We start from the raw sequence: 20,458 nt of genomic DNA, 5'->3' as shown, positions 1-20,458 counted from the left end.
AACTCGATAGCGCATCATTATAGTGAGTAAGAGGGGAGATTTATAAAGACATCAGAGGTGCAAAAACAATCAGGAAAAACTAATAAAGATGGTGATTGCACAAATGCATATATATCATTGGGTCTAACAGTCATCCTAACTGATCAGGATTCTTGATAGTCAAGCCAAAAAGTAAATACGTGAATTATTATGCAATTACAGCTTTAAAAAGTACTGTTTTCCACACAGGAAAAACAAACATGTTTCTTTGTTCCTTTTATTTCCCATGATCATAGCTAAGAACTTCCCTGAGAATTGTCCCTTTTCTGGGGGGGGGGAGGGGCATTGCAAGAAGAAGACTAGATGGGCATATAGGTGAGGATAGCCCTGCATGAGGTGGGACTAGCCACGTATTGGGTGAGGCTAGCCACACATTAAGGCACGGCTACACTTGATCTTACTCACTACTCATGGACAGCTGTTTCATCCTTAACAGGACTCACCAGCATGAAGTCATAACACTTGAGGCTTGGGGTAGCTAAGAAATACTATTACATAAGTTATGGTGAGTAAAGGTGATTGATGGAAAACCCTTCCACTTAAAATTAATGGTGTAGTAGAAGTATTATTAAACAATCATCTACAGACACCAGACAAGCCAGAAGGCTTGTTTTTTCCCTCAGAAATCTCATGGTGCTGCCACAACTACAAGGGATTCTGGGTAGGCGCATGCAAATAAGGTCAACAATCACCATTTGCCTCTAAATCCACTTTATACATGGATCCCTTGAAAGTAATCGCCCGCTGTACAAGACAGCCTTTAGACGAAACTCGGGTGAGAGATGCAGTAGCCAGATCACCACTCATGGACAGCTGTTCATGAGTGGTGATCTCATGCTGACGAGTCCCATTAAGGATGAAACAGCTGTCAATGAGTGGTGATCTGGCTACTGCATCTCTTACCCGAGTTTTGTCTAAAGGGGCAATTACTTTCAAGGGATCCATGTACAAAGTAGATATAGAGACAAAATGTGATCATTGTTGACCTTATTGGCATGCCTCTACCCAGAATCCCTTGTGGTTGTGGCAGCACCATGAGATTTCTGAGGGAAAAAACAAGCCGTCTGCTGTCTGTAGATGAGTGTTTAATAATGCTTCTATTAATAATGCTCCCCCCTTTAATTTCAGGTGGAAGGGTTTTCCATGACCTTTGCCCACCATAACTTATGTAATGGTATATCCTGGACTCTACATACATGCATTAGTAAATGACACGAGCCTTAAGAGGTATTTAGATTGTATGATTGACTGCCCAGTCAAAAAGTGTGTCACCCCACATACAGTTGTCAAGATTTAGCAAGATGCCAGCAAGACTGATGCTACCTTTTAGAAGCATTTTTTTGTATTGGGTGGTGGTTATACAGTACATTTTAAGGTTTCTTATAGCCTCTGTTCAACATTGGAATCTTTATTTTTATTAAAGTGAACAAAAGCAGATGTATATATTTTTTGTAATTAATGACCAAGTAATATACAATGCAAATTTTTTTTTATATATATCAGATGAAACAGAATTGTACCTATAGTTTCCCTTTTGTTATTTGGAAAAACCTCAAAAGACCCCAATATAGCAAAAAACATTTTACGTTTAGCAGTCGCAGTGTTTAAGCTTTACTTTGACCTACTCTGTACACAAACTAGAAACCTGAAGGTCATTTTAATTCAGCACATTATGTTTGTCTGAAACAGTTAGCAAGGAAATTATGAGTAGAGAACGTTATTAGCATATTGGTGTGTTTAAACGCAAATGTGTCCTTCTGTGCCCTGTTCGAGTTTAGTATGCGGTTTCTGACATTAATGTTGAAGACTAGTATTGAGAGAACACCCGTTTGTTCTCGCCAATAGATGTGGGCTTCACATTTTGTGTTGTGTAGCTGGATTTCAGACACAAAAGGAAAATCTGTTTTGAAAATGTGTTAATGTAGAGAACCACACTAGATTCTTGTTAGAAACACGGCTTTCTAGGAGCACTATGGGAGGCAAATTAAATCTCCATTATCTCCAATTCTATATTTACCATGTTGATTGAATATAGTAAAAAGTAAATTTTTTTTAGCATTAGTTTTAATATATTGCTGACTTGCCGTGGTAGCTAACTGTCCCCTTTAATGAATGCTAGTGACACATTGTGTCGGGCATACAAAGCTGTCCAGGGTCCTCAGTGGGGTAGGCATGTAGACAGTTCGGTAGGTCTGCATCTCCATCAATTAGTGCATGCAGTGGGGTCTGATAGTGATACGTGTTACATTGTGACACAAGAGGCATACACGTTGTAGTTAGCTAGTCACCTCGATCCAGAACACAGTACCTACGGCAGTGTTTGTCTGATTGTGCTCCTATGGTTTCTGCCCTCTGGATTAAACTCTAACTTTCACTGCTTTCCACATAAACCACCCTTATCCTGATTTGTTTGCACTATGTCATGTCAAGTGGTGTTATGTTTTACCAGACAAAATCATCTTCTGCAGTATACCCATTTTATAAAGAGTGTAGAGCACAGGTGGACCTGCATCCAGGGAAGCATCTACAGCTCATACATTTCAGCAATCAGGTAATCGGAAAAGGAAACCTTGATCAGACCAGGGGCTGACCTAAGCAAATGTTAATCACTAGCCTTTAGCAACCTGTCTTCTTCTTTATGCTGTATGTCACATAACCCTTAATTACCTGGGCTCTCTTCCACCACCACGACCTATATAAATCCCTCTGACCTTGTGTCTTCTAGGTGTGACCTCTCCAGCTGTCTGTATGCAGCACCGCATCACATAACTAAGCTCTCAAGGGAAAGTTCCTTGATCATCGCTGACAACTTGTGAATCCTTACCCCTGAAAAGTGTTTTCTTCCTTGTGCTAAAATCGGCAACATAATTAAACACTTTCTCACTAAGACTGGACATTTCCTGACACTCGGGCTCAGGAGCATTACAGCCTAGAATAAACAAACTCCGTAACTTACCAAGTAGGATGATAACCCAATTGGAACATCTCTAACGAGTTTTAATTTTAGCATTTCGGTTTGATTTTATAAATAAATAAGTTCAACCTTTAATTTAACATGATGATTTTCTATTGGTTAGCAATTGTAATCATCTTAACCTATCAGACAGGTAATTTCTTTCACGTTCAAAAGTTGAAACCAGCGGTAGATGATAAATGTCAAGAAACATATGCTCCGCTCCAAGCACAATCGCTGTTTCCCATTCCCATTTCACCAACCAGCAGAACTTTTTTTACAAACACAAAAGTTGGTGACTTTGGGGATTTGTTTCCTGATAAATGCCTTTGCGTTCCTCTGCTAAATTAATTCAAGCAAAGTGACCATGAGATTTCTTGGTCGGAAACGGAAAAGTCATTTGTTACTTTTCAGGCAAGAAATGAATAATCCATAGCTGATTTGGCTTCTGAAGCTGTTACGTGCTAAGCACTTAAGTTAAATGTAAACGTATTAAATGCTCTTGAAAATTTGCCATTAACCCTTTATATATATCAGGCAAGTTTCACAAAGTAAGCTGTTTCTCCATGAAAGAAAATATATGTAGGACCCAATCTCCATTATTGATCAAAAATGAGTTTATTTCTGCGATATAATTTAGGTGCCTATGTCTTGGCTTCTTCAAACAATGCATTCACAAATCCCAAGGAGCTAAATGTGCTTTTAGAAGATCCCTAATAATGGGGTTACGATTGCATCGACTTATCTATATCTTTCTCCCGAGGTGTCCTCTCTATGGTACATTAGCCATGTCATTAATGCACTCTAGTTACCATCTAGAGGTAAAGGTGTGCATGCCACAGACATTATTATTATTATTACTTATTGTTTTATATAACGCCATCCAATTCCGTAGCATCTTTATCATTCTGAATATGTATCATTCCGGGTTGAATAGACTTCCAGTCTTACCTGTAATTGCCCAGGTAAACCCCGTCTGGATTAAGCATGGGTGCTATCTTGAAAACAAAATGATCTCTCAGATGTTTGGCGATGGGGTGTCCACCCACCAGAAAATCCATGATGCCTAAAAGTGAAATTAAAGATTATTTAACACCAGCACTCTAACGTCTATACGTAGTATACATATAAGAATGACTTCTGCGTTTTATAAGGAAATCATGCTATATAAAACACTGATTTTCTGGTTATCATCCATCAAATGGTATTTTTTGTGTAAATAGAAAAAGTTCCTCCAAAAAGTCTTCTCTTTGCTTTAGCCGAGCAAAGCAAACCACATATTCCATCTCTTGTAATTATCACAATACGCATCAGTCTCACTCGTTATACTAACGTTAGAAATTTGGCAGCTACCGAAGCCCATTTAATATCGTTCAGACAATGCAGTCACTGTGATACAGCAGATGCACTGATTTATTAGTTGGTCCTGGTATTAAAATAACAGTTTACTGGTAAACAGGAAGGGTAATGATGCCAGCCACCCTCGTTAGAGGCTAATAATAGCTTAATTTGTCCACTAATTGACCTTTGATACTGCTGAGGCGTTGTAGTGTGTTTCAGGCCATGAGATAAACAAGACCACGATTATGTTACCTCCGAGAATGGCTTCTGCAAATGGAAGGTAGTTAGCGCAATACATTATTTGCTCACAGATGAGCGGATTAATTGGTCTGCCAATTAGATGGGTTCTGGGGAAAACAGGGCAGCTTGCACTGTAATATACTCTGTACACCATGGACCACCAGAAGTATTCCAAGATGAATTATCAGTGTCTTTACTCAAAACAGAACGGAATCTTTTTGTAGCTATTGTCTGGTCACATATAGTCCAGTAAAAGGTCTGATCATAACCCATAAAATTGTTTTATGATCCAATACCAGATCCACAGTATAATACAATGTGTGAATGTGTTTAATCATTAGTTATTAGGAAATGTTTGTTAGCCTTCAGCGGGAACACGTAATAACCAATTCCTTGAATCTTTCTGCAAAATAACCCCTGTTTGACACCAAAGAGCTAAAAAAAAGAGTTTTTTTCTTCTCTGTGTGTTGCGAGAGAAGGTGCCCTCTTCCATGACCTTTCAGCAAGGCCCTTAGTGTATGCAAATAACATTTTAATGGCTTAGGCGACACTTACAAACCCACTCGGAATCCCTTGCTCAAGTGAGCAGTTACAAGGAAAGAATATCTGTACACAAGACTGATCTCCTCCCAGAAACACAATCAAAATTGCATGTTTGAGAGAGATAACAACCCTGGGTTTATGTCTACCTTGAAATGTATGTCTATGGTTGCAGATATCGTCACCAAGGTGTTCCTTCTGAGCACAGTGAACAGAGAGATCAACATCTGGGCTACCTTTGGATTCTTACACTGAGGTCTGTTGGACTTCTGGTCAACATTGCCACAAACTTACCAGATCTGTCACTCCAGCGGCAGATCGGGTGCTGCAGTGTGTGGCCAGCCATTGGATGCACATATGTCATCAGGCGGCCACTGGTCTTAAGGTGCCAGGGGGACCCCATTAACGACATTCTGGCCCTGCTTACACCGATTGACCTGTGAGTAGCGTAAGCTAAAGAACTTGTCCTACTGTAAGTCTCCTCTCAGATTCTTGCTCACAGCATATTAAACTAACCTAGCCCGTAATGGAACTAACATTGGCCTATGTAGGACTCTTCTGCAAGGTACAGTTGGTATCCCTCCACAAAACAAGCTTTAGTGGCATTTTCTGGCTGGGGTTTCTCTTCAAGTCATTATTTTTGATTTTTAAGTACCATCCCTTACTCACGTACCTTCATGCCTACATATACCCCATCATAGTATAGAGGTGAAAGACCTATACAATTTGTTGCAAGTGCATTCTAATGTAAAATCACTGTAATGCTCTCCACATAAAATAATTTTGTATTGTGTAGTATTAAAGCTATCCTATCCTGATAGACCAGTTAAATCGTAGGGTCCCTTGCTTCTATGAATATTCTCCGGTGAAGACCAAAATCTATGGCATGTAAGCAAAAAGCATGTAAGGTACAGTTATGTCTGATATTAGGTTTGTAAATGTCACCTGAGCTATTCTGCGGGCGATAAGCTATACATGATGAGTTCAGCCTCTAATTTTGTAGTCAGGAACCGAATACAGGGCTCTGGAGGAGTCAGATTAAAATGCCAAATAAATAAAACTGAAATAGTACGATGACAACCTTTTTATAATCTTCCCTTTGCACAGAGATAATAAATGTATTTATTTGAACTGTTGCACCATTCCTTAAGAGAAACGATTAATAAATATGAGTATTTGTATTCTAAAGAATTCCCAGAAGCAGGAGCTAATGTATTCGTCTGTACACAGGGCAGAACCCAACACACATTCATTACCTCGAATTAATGCTGACTAACCTTTTACTCAAAATATTATATGATTTCATTGCTATGCAGCCCAGTGGCCTTTTTTAAAGAGGCCGTTTCTTTTACCATTGCATTAATGGCGATGATATTTCCTTTATTGAATCAGAGTAGTTTGTAAAAAGCATGTACAGAATGGGCCCACAAATTACCCTTTTCTTATATATCATCCTCAACGTGTGCTCTTATCTAATGTAATTTGGCGGAATAAAAACAATTAAGCAGTTCTACGCTCGTCCGGCCCCTGGTGGCCCTAGTGGGATGGGATGTCTGTTTTATATGGTGAATGTCAGAATGAGGACCTGCTAAATAGTGTCCTCGGGGAAAACATTGGAAATAAATAAAATAAATAAATAACTGAATAAACATTTGTATTATTGTTAATTTTCTATTTTTGACTTACACATATTTATGGTTTGAACCAAACCTGACGTACTTTCCTATTATTCCACAATGTACTTTTGTTGGTCATTACTTGCAGGAGCATTTTATAATGTTTTGGGTCAGCTATTTTCTTGCGTAATTAAGTTGAGAATGGATGAAGAATGGTTAGAGCAAAATACCCCACACATAGAATAAAGCATTGTTCTGACAGCCTGGTAATTACCATTGATAATTATAGGTTCCAGGTCAAATCCATGAACTTCCTGGGTGTTATTGCCCTTTGGATTACGAGTATTTCAACACACTTTATTGCTGTTTATTTTATAACACCATACAAACAGAGACAATCCCAAACACCTTCTATTGACATGTGAGACGAACAAGATGGCACCCATTTTCACTTAAAAAAGGGTTCTTTACAGTAAGAGCAATAAATATGCAAAATTCACTACCCACAGAGGTTGTGCTATCAAATTAGATAGATACCTTTAAATATGCACTTGATTGCTTTTTAGTAAAGGAAAACATATACCGTTTTGCCAAGGAGCAAAACCGGCATTTAGACACACCCACTCCCAACTCTTTTCCCCTCCCACTCCCATAAATATTCACATTAGCTGTGACTAGCCCCGCCTTTGTCACATCTAGCCCCACCTCTCATAGCTAACCCCACCTATCTCATGATTAGTCTCGGATTCACACCTGAGAAGCCCTGCCACGCGCTGAAGCCATTCGTCCTGAAGAGGGAGGGATCCAGGCAGCTTGAACTCAGAAGTTTTCAAGTGTGGTTATAAGGCTTTACTTATTTTAGCCGACCAATTTATTTATATTTAACGATTAATTTGTTTTAAGAATAGTTTGGGGAAAAAATTTGGCAACCTGTAACAGTCACGCTGGAAATTGAGCCAGAATTCTATGGTGTCTGTAAAATATAAGTGATACCTGCATATATGGGTGTTAAAAAAAAAAATGTGAAGTTCTTCTTCCCAAAGCTTTCACAGAGACCTAGGATTTCTCAGAATGTTCTATTTCATTTTGCAGGATGAGAGATGTAAAGAGTGCTGAACTTTATCAACCTTTACTAAATCTTGAAAGAGTCTTCCCTTGCATTTTCCTGACATTTTACTCTAAGTTGTCTGCTGGATATCTGTTAGTATGAAGAACTCTACTCTGTATCTTCTGATCCAATGACAGATGACAGTTACTGCCAGCTTTGTGTAAATGCGCTCTCTCATTTTGCGTCGGCTTTCCCTGAGGGGACAGCTCAGAGAGTAGCTTTCTGCCTCATCTCATACGTGAAAACACGCTCTATACCTCCTGTAACGGCACCTTCCGAATGCATATTGATTTCCAGTTTGCTGTGTTTTCAAGGCCCGGCACTTTAAAAGCATTTTTGTGTTCAAGACCCTGAAAATAACACTTTAAGACCCTGAAAGGCACGCAAAGGTCAGGGGCAGAAGAAAAGGTCACCAGGCTTGAATTTTAATTTTGGACACATGGGAACATTTTATAGTGTTTTATTTTTATTCCCTACCTCTCTTTATTCCAAAATTACAATTTATGATATCATGATTATAATAGATATATATTTCTTCAGTATTTATGATGTCATCATAAACACATCATAGAGAAACTCACCTTCTAAGTTTCTGTATGATGTTGTGTTTCTACAGAGAGTTATGTCGTCACTGGGTATAAACTATCACTGGTGACTTGCTTTTTCAAAATGATTTGTCCTGGTTCAGGTGTATGAGGTCATCACTGGCCAACAGAGATTGGAAAAGCAAAAACAAGCAGTGACAATACTGTGTTTAATTATTCTAAGGCAATCACAGAGAGCCTAGAACATGATGTAGAAGATAACGAATAATTCATTGTGTGCTAAGGCTTCATTGACTTGTTCTTCCATAAAATGAATGGTTTTGTCTGTGCAGAACTCTGATGACCCAAACTCATTTGGCCTGGTAACTTGTTTCAGGGGGAAAAAAATACCCCTGCCCTAAACGTAACCTAAATCTGTGATCTATCCCACATATCCTTGTAGACTGCAAAACTCTGGTTTATCATCATGAGCTGATCTCCTAAAACATAGAATATTTATACCAAAATAAACAAAGTCTGAGATTTGCACCGATACACAAATTACAATCTTTTCTGCACATTACGTGATACAATGTAGCTTCCCAAGAGCTAATATTCTGTTTACAATACAGGCCCAAATATCACCAATGCATCGCATGCATGGTCGGTCAATTGGTGGAATTTTATATTTTTGTAAGGCCTGGCACTATTCTTTATTATTACATAGATAGTCAATATTTTAACACTTATTGTGCCAGAACGTTATTGCTATGTACAGGTTTAACCCCAAGCATGTACTTCTGAGGGGTCCACGTTATCGGTGATGATATTGTCAGAGAAGGTAAGTGTACCTTGCTCTTTTGTTGTTCTTGATGTGCTGTGCAAAATAATTCATATCTAAAGCAAAAACCAAGAGACTAGCGGTGTGGCTCTGGGTGAATCTGTAAGGCCACAAAAAAAAAAAAAAGTCGATTATATATTGGACACCAGGGATAATTGAAAGCTTTAATATTCATTTGAGTTGTCTGGCTTTCCAAATAATCATAACCGTGTCCTTTGGTGAGTCTAACTGAATTAATAAGCTTTGATTTGTGTCTGGGGGCTGACTGACATGTTTGTTATATTATACAAGGATCTTCTTAAGGAGAGAACAAGTGAGGGTACTATAAGGCAATTTCCGGTACTATTCCAAGTAACCTGGGGGTTTTTTGTGTTTAACCCTTCCATCCCCAAATTATTTCACAAAAAAAGGTAATTTTCTGATTTTACTAAACCTGATACAGAATCGCACAGAGATTCAGAAACTCTTCCTACGTCCTTCAGAATATCCATCTCATGTTTGGTCATGTTTGTGTCCTTGTGGCAGATTAAAGGAACTAAGCAGATGTTCACCGGGGAAGGATTTTTTACAGCATACATTTCACAACTTTTCTTTAGATACTCATTACACTGAGAGGGAAGCTGTGTGTCCCTGGCTGATCCGTGCTCTCAGAACCCCACGGAGAGCGGTATGAGTAGAGTGCTCAAAGAGATCCCCAGGAGCAAACTCTGAGCCGCCCTTTACAATGATTACTCATTAGGAGACCTGAAATTCGAGTTCTAGACTGAGTTCCGATGGATCTTGTAGCTTCTGCTATCCTACTGACACAGTTTGAGTACCTTTATCTTTTGTTGTATAATGTCTGATCAATTTCTCGGTTTTTTTGCTAACATTATTAAACCTCTGGAACACTTTTGTTTGGCACAATTATATATTAAAACTGATCTTTAAATGTTTTAATAATGTATCTTTGGCAGCGGCAGTCTACTATCTGCTCTGTTAGCTACAAAAAACCCAGGTCCTTTGGGACATAAACATTACGCAAACAGAGGAGAATGTATTTATTAAATCCCACTGAACACAAAACTGTCTGCAGTTAATTTCTTGTTATTGATACTTCAGATCTGCGTGTTACTCGCAATTATTTACGACCCTGGAGTGTATAGCGAGGGCCCTAAGGGGAAAATGGAGAATGATATAATATATTACAAGAATGATAAAAATACCTCCTGGAACCCCTGAAGAAGGCTGATAAGTGGTTTTCTACAGGGCTTCCTCGCGTTTTGCCTCGTCCAGTGCTCCCCAGAGGTGGGAGAGTTGGCCACTTTTCAATCTAAGTATTATTAGATATCGTTTCACTTCCCACCAAGATATCAAAAGGCATTTTGCTTTTTGATCAGTTAATCAAAGTTAAATAATGTACGGTGCCCACCACCTTGATACAGCGGTGGACCTTAATACAGTTATGGAATTTAAATATGCATAAGCTTATCCCGAATATAAAACATTTTGGAATAGATACAGTTTAAGGGGTTTTAATGTAGGAAAAAATGGGCAGACTAGACGGGCTAAATGCATACATAGTTACATATAGTTACATAAGGTTGAAAAAAGACTCAAGTTCAACCCTCCTATCAAACCTTTCTACTCTTGATCCAAATGCGTCTTATCTGCAATCATATTTTGTGTTTCTATGCTCAATATTTGCTTCTTGTGTACATGTATAAATAAACTATGGGATCACAGATAGAAAGTACCTTCATTATGATCGTCATATTTGTTACAAAGATTTCAAGGTGAGAGAAATGGCTATATTAGCTGGCTGGATATGCCCAACTGCCCGATACGTGACCATTAAAACATAACATGTGGCCATAACTGGGAACTCTGTGGGTTTTGCCTGGAGACTCCAGGAGAAGCGAAGCCAAATCCTCCAGGTCACAGGAAGACACCCTACTCCCCACCTATCACCCCCCCCTTAAATGGAGGCTGTGCCTCGTGACATCAGCGAGACCACCCACCGATGTCAGCATGTAGTCCTAGCCACATCCTGCAAGGGGGGCTCCGGGTAACCTAAAACTTCCCAGGTATGCAGGTGGACTATCATATCCAGCTGTTGGCCATACTTGTGGCATTAGGCGGCCACTGGCCTTAAAATGCCAGGGCCGCCTCATTATCCCCAGTCTGGCCCTGATTGGGAGTTTTGCAGTTCTTATTAAGTAGGCCTATGGAGTAGAATCAGTTAAAATGCCCTATCTGGCTGAGCACTTTCAGAGGCTTCTGACTAGACGATCCACTGTCACATTTAATTCACAAGCAAGATGAAAACCATTTCTGACACCCCTCTTGTCTTGGCGAAGGAAAAGAGATGATATGAAGAAAACAAAAAATAATTAGTTTTGGGGCCACTTGAGATTAGTTTCTGCTAAGCCTCTAATATCTCTGGGAAGAAAATCTGATGCTAAGTTATGTACAGATGAATATTTCTGCATGTTTACAGTTTGTACTACTTAATTAGCATATAAATACACATAAATGTTTAATCCAAAATATACAGACATTCCAAATTAATTACCTCCCAATCAACAAACAGGAGTTGCTGCAGCTAGAAGATGCCCTTAACCTGTAACTTTCCCAGAACTCATTTTATTATAACGCAGAGACGAGAAAGTAGCAAGGTGAAGAACGGAGGAGTATTTAGTACGTGCAAATGTTTCCATCCTGCAAATTAAAGAATTGTGTGAGCAGTGCTCTATATATACGGATTTATTTTATACTGCGGGCAAAGCCGATTGGGCCGCCACCTTTCACCATATTTGCCTAATATATATATATATATATATATATATATATATTACAATACAATTTGATTTATAATGGGCTGTAAGATCTTTTAGGAAGGGAACACTACTTCACACAGACCTTAAAATTATAAATGAATCCTTTAAGATTCCGAAAGTTGCTTCTTAATGGTACCATTCAATTCAGCAGCAGTCTATACAGTATTGATATGACCACTAAAATGACAGTAGCCCTAAGTCGTGGCCAAGGTGGCTTTCAGATCAATCACCGTATGTCTATACCATCATGAAAAAAATGTGGGAATATATTAAAAAAAACAGGGTAGATTTCAGGAGTTAAAGCAAAGTTTTTAGGTGTTTAGTACAGTTTTAGATGTCATGATACATGTGAATCATCACCAGAACCCATTGGGATGAACCTAGAGATTTGAGCATTCTAGTGATGGTAGAGGTGATAAGGACACCTTTTCTCACTTTTTCATATAACCTCCATACTATCTGTTAGGTGGATTAGAGCCCTGTTTGCAAACAATGTTATTTTGTTAAGTGTTTCCCATATTCAAACCAATGGTTTATTCAGAAACAAACCATTGGTTAGTGTGTTCAGTGCGATCACTAAAAAGGTCACAGTATGCTGCCCGTGACCTTGTATTCCTTGAAATTAATGTTTTGAGAAGAAGCTTTAGTATTTGGAACCTAATGCTCAAGGAAACCACCCGTCTAAAGGCTGAGATCTAGTTTTGAAATGTAAAACTACTAGGAGTTTCCGATCACACGCACAACATTTAACTCCCATAGGTGTGACCATTAGAAAGGGTAATTTATGCAGCCGTGGACTCTTCGTGTCTGGAAGGACTATAGGTATGTGATATGTTGTTCTTCAGGGTGTCTCCAATCCTTTTTACCTAAAGGGGTGAAACTCTGACAGTCACTCACCCTGACACACGAAGGAAGAAGGTGTTTCCCCGGGGTGCACCCTCGACGTTATAAACACGACCCTCTGCTCGACTCCAGACTCCAAGTTCTCTAGAAGAAAGAGACAGGCCTCATCAATTCTGAGCTGCAGATTGGAACATTAATATTAATACATCCCTTTTTATTAAAATACGCTATAAATTATACATTTCTTTGAATCCATTATTAAACAATTTGCCTGTACCCTATCTTCTAGAATTTGTGGGAGAAGAGAACGTTAATTAACCCTATAATCCACAAAATGTATAGCTGAAAATGTGTAAGTTAAACAATAACATATTTTAAAAAAAAATTAAAAATGCTTTTTTTTAAAAAAAAAAAGTTGGAATTTTCTAGAAAATGTGTAATTGTATAAAAAAAAACAGCTGGATTAAAAGCCTAGATAAATATTTAACCACCCAGCATACACTAGCGCAATCATTACATAAAATAAAAGGAATTTCTATATTTTGTGCTACATACATTGGTCTCAACTAGAGAAGAAAGGGTGGCAAAATTATTGTTTCTTTCCATCTGTAGAAGAGTGTTGGAGATATTAAAAGTTTTGGTTTTAATTACACTCATAATTATGCCTTCAAATAATGCTTAATTGTTCTCTTTAATTTCCTTTTCTGTTCACTTGTCTTTCTAAAGGATATTTAAGCTTTATGACAAAATGATGAGGTCAACTGATTCCTCCCAACAATGGGACACCTGTGCTGGGAAGTGGGGCTAGAAGTGGGGTTGGACCTGGAAGGCCATATTGTGTCCTGAGATGAAGCATTTAGGTGGACAGGACCACCTGACAACAATACCCACACAATTTTGTGTGACGTGGCCCTGTGGGAGCTACAATCAAGGCCTGTACTGCAACTGCCCATACTGGTCCCTGTATTTCCAACTGGCCCATGATCCTCACACCCCATGTTATGACATTAATGTTTATTCTGTGACAGGTGGCATGAGACAGGCCCTCTGTATTGAAATACATAAAGTGTATAATTTTATATAAGAAGGTGGTTACCGTAATTGTCAAATTTCACTTCAAATTAGACAAAACAGATGACCCAATTAATTATCCGTCATAGTTATGCGGTTGAAGTTTCCATAGCGACGTAAGTACCATGGGCCATCTGAATGAGATGCAAAATGTAAAATACAAAGCCTAGAAAAAGAAATTCCACATCCCCCAAAAAACGCTATATTAGGTTGTGCATTTAAAGAAGTATCAATTAAGACATGAAACATATGGAGGCAAGTGCTCTAACGGAGTGATGGGACTAAATTGCAGAAACTTATTAAAATGCTGAAGTGAACTAAAGGGATGCATCTGTGATGCGACATTTCCGTTACTAGTTACTTACCCCTCCACCCCTCTAACTTTATGCTTACTTCTTTGATCCTGCAAATAATGAGTTTTATGCAAGCGCATACATTTAATCCTATATTACATATAATCGTATATTTATGTAGTAAAGAATGTATTCAAATGATGAGCGTTCTAGAACCTGGACAACACTCCTAATTCTGGTAAATAAGTGGTTATTTATCCGAATAATAATTTTATCAGTATAAGTACTAGGGCGTCCTTAAGTGGTGAAAATTTCCATTTGTTTTTTTGGATATCCATTATTTGGGCATATTATAATTGATATAGAACCTAAAACCTCTTAATTGAGACAGGAAAATTATAGACAGTGGCATAACTACTGGGATCATGGGTGAGAGGACATCACCAAAAGCCCCATCATTTTGCCCTAATGTAAACTAAGGGCAATATGGTGGCACATCCGGTGACATTCTCTCTCTGATTAGACGTTCAACAAATTTTGTTCATGAATTAAATAATGCCCCTGAATTTTCAGCCCAGCCAATGGGCAGGGAACAAAATTCATTGCTTGAAAATCAATGGGCCAAAAATGAACCGGAAAATTTGCCAGAATCGTTTTTGGCCCGTTTGCACATGTTTATTATTCAGTATACAATAGATTGTTATGTTCTCATATCCAGATAAATTAACGCATAATTGATATTAATATTCAAATTAATTCCCGTATTTAAATGCTCAGTATGTATATTGTATGTATATGTTTGTTATAACGCTGTATTTGCATTCATTTGACTATTCAGTTCATTGTTATTGATCGTTAGCCTTTCCAGTTGACTGTCTATGCTGATGGTTATATTGATTATTGTCTATTTTATCTATATTGCATGAGGATTTGATCAATTTATGAAAATTCATTTTTTTTTATTGCCTAACTCATAAGAATTTGTATTGTTCCTGTTAATCATTTGATCCCACAACTTATTTTTGTCATTCGTTTATCCCTCGTTCATAATAACAAGGGATATTATACTTTTAGTTTATCTTATTTCTTGATTTAAGAACCAGATGAGGTGCATTTATATATAGTGTGATATTTAAAGTTGTAGTCATGATAAGAAACCATGTAAAGCATCGTTACAGAGAGAAATGGAACGGCAGCATACCCAGAGTCAAACTTTTTTTCTCCTTGAAATGGATCTAGTCCAATAAATGGCCGCCATGGGATTAATGATAGTGATATATTGATATTCCAGCAAGGCATCAGAGCCAGCTATTCACACCCAGTGAAGCTGCCGTTAATTGAAGTAATTAGTGTCAGTAAAGACAATAGAAATAACAAGAAAAGACAGGAGTGGGAACATTATTCACATAATTTGCCAAAAGCTCTGTTCAACACAGGGTTATCAAGCCAATGGCCTGGGGTCCTAAACATCACCTGTTGCCAGTGATTCATCCCATCAATTAAATTTTCGGGAGCCGTGACAAATTTTATCTCAGCTGCTTAATGCTTAGTTAATGGGTCAGATTTTTTGGATGTACTCCAATACAAGGCATTACGCAGGGCCAACTTAGCTGCAGGAGGTTAAGGTTAGTGGGCCACCGAGTTCGGTCCTATATTCATCTACACTATCTTTTCTTCTACTTATTGAGTTTAGGTGCATCGCTAACAGGTGTATAAAATCAAGCACATCTCCGTAGACACACATTAACAGTAGAATGGGTCGTGCTGAAGATCTAAGTAACTTGGCTCTGTCAAAGTTAGTTCCAGAAATTCGAGTGGCCCGCACACAGCCCTGACCTTAACCTCACTGAACACTTTTAGGATAAAGAGGCTGTCAGCCAGGTCTTTTTGTCCAACATAAGTGCCTGACCTCACAAATGCTCTACTGAATGAATGAGTGGAGGCTGGGGGGGGGGTGCCATATTAAGACCCATGGTTTTGGAATGTGTTCCCAACAAGCTCATATAGGTGGTATGGGCAGGTGTCATATAGTGTACCGAGAATATAAACACACTTAAACTAACAAGCAATGTGTAAACACTTGACCTTCAGTTCATATACCCAAATGGTTGTCTGCGAAGACAAGGCATGAAAAAGCAACATTTGTGTCAAGGTCATAGAAAGAATTTATATGAGTTAGGATTGTCAAATTAAAAAACTGTTCTCAACACCAGTGCCCTGCATTGCAGTTTTTGTAGGTTAAGTGCACACACACAGAGGTTTTACACTCCAGCATTGAAAATATAGAACGCACACACCAGCCAACATATGCTTTTTAATGCATATGATAGCTCAGTGGTCTATTTAAATTTTCATGTCGCCTCGTAAGCAAATGTGGAAAGTCCTCCCATTGATTTCACTTGCTCAAAGAGCTTACAATCTATCCTGTCACTGGCTGGTTTAAGCAGCCAATCAGTGGCAAGAAAAATCAGATCATGGAGGAAGAAGACAGCTGCTGCAGCAACACTGTGACGTATCTGTGTCAGGTAAGTGCTTCATTTTTGGAAGAATGCATATGAAAGTAGGGGGGGGGGGTGTCATGGACATTAAACTGTCCCTTTAACTACCGACAAAGGTTTTGTATTTCATCAAAGGCTAACCACACACAAGAACAGATGGCGAAAGCAGAGGTTAGTTTTGTGCTCAGTTGCATTGTTACAATGTATCCTGTAGATTGTATGCAAAGTGCTGACAGAAGGGAAGCTGCCAGCTGCTTGCATGCCTTTTAAATGCAGCACTGGTCACTGTCTCTAGCATGACATTGTATCTGTTAGCGAGGAGTCAGCTATGCTGCTTCTACTTTCAGAGGAGAGACCAGGCTTATTGCGGCCTTCTTCTTGCAAAAAACTGTTTCTCCATAGAGTCAGTGAAGATATTTAACCAGCTAAAGACTTGACCTTAAAAAATAGCTAAGCTGGTCAAATACTAGCCAGGTGGCAAGCCATCAATGAATGGAAATTGTCATAGTACATCTGAGATTGTTTATTTCTGCTCAGAAGTAAGTCACAAAGTAAATAAATTATGCAATTAGATATCTAAAAAGCCAGATCAATTTCCCGCAGATTGAAGAACAAAACAAAATGTGCAGCACATGGTAAAGCTTACATTGAGCCAAATGTGCGCACACTGATTGTTATGCTACAAGGCGACACAAACCTGCGCTGTTGGCAAAATAACAAACAGATTAGGACAGATAGGAAATAACAGCTATAAACAAGAAACATTCTAAATAAAATACCCTGAACAAAACACAAATAGCGCATTTCAAATTATGGGCATTATACAGACTACCATCTCTGTTATTTCAATATGTGCTCCAGCAGAACCAGCCCTTACGTGGGTCCTGGTGGGTCCATGGGATCCAGGCGGCACTTTGACAGGGGTGACAATTTGCCGCCACAAGGCATAGAATAGTGGGGAACGAGAAGCACTTCTCTTTCTCTGCGAATCTATCGGCAATATTCTAGCATCTTGGTGCACTCTTGGGCGGGGGGCAGCCTATTCCCTGCTTCTCCAATCAGGGGAGAGGGTGTGTCCAGAAGCTCCGCCCTTTTATGGTAGAAAAAACAAAACAACACAAAAAGATTCCCAGAGAAAAGGGAGGTCAGGTTCACAAAGAAGCGGGTGAAGAAAGAGGACAAGGGGACGAAGACAGAAGAACAGAATAAGAAGTGAAAATGTAGGGAAGGAGACAGGGGGACAGTCACCTGAGAATTTGCATGAAATATCTTTGCTATGCCTTTAGAGAATCTCTGAGCTGCAAAATATTAATCTGTTATTGTTATTTTTTTCTCTCGCTTGTTGTAATAGAGCTACAGAATCTCCTTGAACGCTATACGAATAATTTAACATAAGAGTTGATTAATATGGTTGATCATAGTTGAGAGCTATAGGGTAGTATAGTTGATCATTATAAAAATGATTTCAGTTGTAATGGACAGACAGGAAGGAGTTAAGGTACTATGTCCTAGTTCACCAACCACAAATTGCTTTTAGTCCTTGCCCTGAAAATGTGCTTGTAATGAAATATTGCAGAAGCATTTGTGAAAAGTTGTGAATCATGTTCAGTTTGGTAAACAAGAATCAAAGCCTATTCTTCAAAGGCTATTTTACAGCTCGTACATTAGAGATAGGACATTTGGGTTCAATACAGAAAAAAATGCAATTCCACTTCCAAAACTCCCTTTGCTTATTGTGCTGGAACACATCCACGGATAGAGGCTTGTAGAGAAGACAGAATCCATGCAGATTATATGTATGCGTCGCTTGTTACTAATCACTGAATTGTTTAGAAATAGTAATAAAAAAAAAAACACAATGGTAAGAAACTAGAAAAAAGTTGCACTGAAATTTACAGCTAACCATTTGGACGATCTAGTCTTCCTGTTTTTTCCAAACTCAAAGACTCGGACTTTAATCAGTCCTAGCTTTATATCTATCCCATGTATGTTTAATTTCCCTCATTGTATTAGCCTCTACTATTTCTGCTGGGAGGCTGTTCCATTTATCTACCACCCTCTCTGTAAAGTAAAACTTCCTTACATTACATCTAAACCTCTGAGCCTCTAGTTTTAGATTATGATCTCTTGTTCTCACGTTTCTTCTCAATAGAATTAACTTCCTTAGTGTATAGATTATAAAATGGCAAGAGCATAGGCCCTCTTCCAGTAACATTATATTATATGTGTGTTTACGTAATTTTTTCTATGTGTGTTTTTTGTTATAGGGCTATGGAATCTGACGATGCTCTATAAATAAAACATAATAGTCATAAGAGAAACAATGTTAAAAAACAATTCTCTAGAAATAATATTACCCTGATATACATCTTATTATATTATATTACTCAATATTGCATCTGTTTCTAAAATAGAACGCTTTACACCCAATGGGAGAGAAGCAAAGAGCGAAATCCATATTCCATCATCTACATGCAAATTACATTCCTGATGGGTCTGTAACCAACATTGCTATCATGCACAGTGCAAATTGTACATATTGATACATATTTTTACCATTTTATACTGTCTAGAACATGGGCCAGCTATGGCAGGTGCCATAGGAACATGGCATCTAGTAACTAAGGCACCCAAAGAAGTAGCAAAAGGTGCATTTTGTGACCCTGAGGTAGTGGGACAGTAGAAGAGAGTGCAAGCTTTAGTAAAGATAGGACTCTACATAAGGTAAGAAAGAGAGTGTGTGTACACATGTATGTGTATGGTGTCAGAGTGAGTTGGTGTGATTATATGCATGGTGTTAGAGTGGGTGTGTGTTACAGTAGAGTAACAAAGTATGCATGAGCTGGTGTAAGTGGTTGTGTTTTAGTGTATGATGTTATCATGATTGTGCACCAGCATAAGACGTTAGAGTGTTTGTATATGTTAATGTATGGTGTTAGCATAAGTGAGTGGCTAGTGGTGTGAGGGAGAAGAGGGAAGGGTGTATGTATGTGTAAGTCTATAGTGTTAGAATGAGTTGTTAGAGCTGGTCTGCATGTTAGTTTATGGGCGAGTAGTGGCCAGTCGTATTATAATATCTAGAGCTGACCAAAAATGAAAACGTTTTTGCCATGAGTGTGTCCATGAATACACCATGATATGTCATTTGGAAAGTGGCATCTACTGGGCTGGGAGCTGTAGGGCAGGAGGTACATACACTCAGTAGCAGGCTTTCCAAATCAGGAAACAAGTAATATTCAGTCCAGAAGATCAAGGGCAGGCAGCACTTCCTGCGCTGTTAACAAAGGGTTAACAAGCCAAAGCAATGCAAATCAATTATAAAAACCATGGTAAATGCAACCAATGGCACCAAAAGAACTGAGCACAATGTTACTCCGTTCAGTAACACTTCATTGGCACTAGTCATTGTGTATATCATTTGTTACTCTATGTCTGTGCCAATACACTTTGTTGAGGCCATCAAGGTACTAATGCAGAGGGACAGATCATAGATACTCGCCTAGTGCGTTATGTTCATTTAAAAAAATCACAGTCATTTCAATATGGTTTGTTCAAAGTATTCAATGTTTTTAATATTTATACTGTATATATTCCATGCCCAACCATTAGCTGTTCAGAGATTTCATTTTGAAGAATCAGGTCACAATGGACCTTGTTGTCCCACTCTATGGAATAAAAGCATACACAGCCTTAAACACGGACCTTTGATCCAATATTTTCTCATATGAAACC

General features: G+C 38.6%; 1 protein-coding gene across 1 annotated transcript in view; it reads right to left on the bottom strand.

Moving 5' to 3' along the window:
- Positions 1 to 20,458, bottom strand: part of AGBL4 (AGBL carboxypeptidase 4) — a 494,372-nt gene that overhangs the window by 84,640 nt on the left and 389,274 nt on the right. The window contains exons 7-8 of the mRNA XM_053470228.1: positions 12,919 to 13,008; positions 3,944 to 4,058 (exon numbers count right to left, since the gene is read on the bottom strand). Coding sequence (XP_053326203.1) covers positions 3,944 to 4,058; positions 12,919 to 13,008 — 205 coding nt within the window. The remainder of the gene's footprint in view (positions 1 to 3,943; positions 4,059 to 12,918; positions 13,009 to 20,458) is intronic.

The sequence above is a fragment of the Spea bombifrons genome, chromosome 6, assembly GCF_027358695.1.
Source record: "Spea bombifrons isolate aSpeBom1 chromosome 6, aSpeBom1.2.pri, whole genome shotgun sequence".
NCBI classification, from domain to species: Eukaryota; Metazoa; Chordata; class Amphibia; order Anura; family Pelobatidae; genus Spea; species Spea bombifrons.
This window is presented reverse-complemented; position numbering and strand designations above follow the sequence as displayed.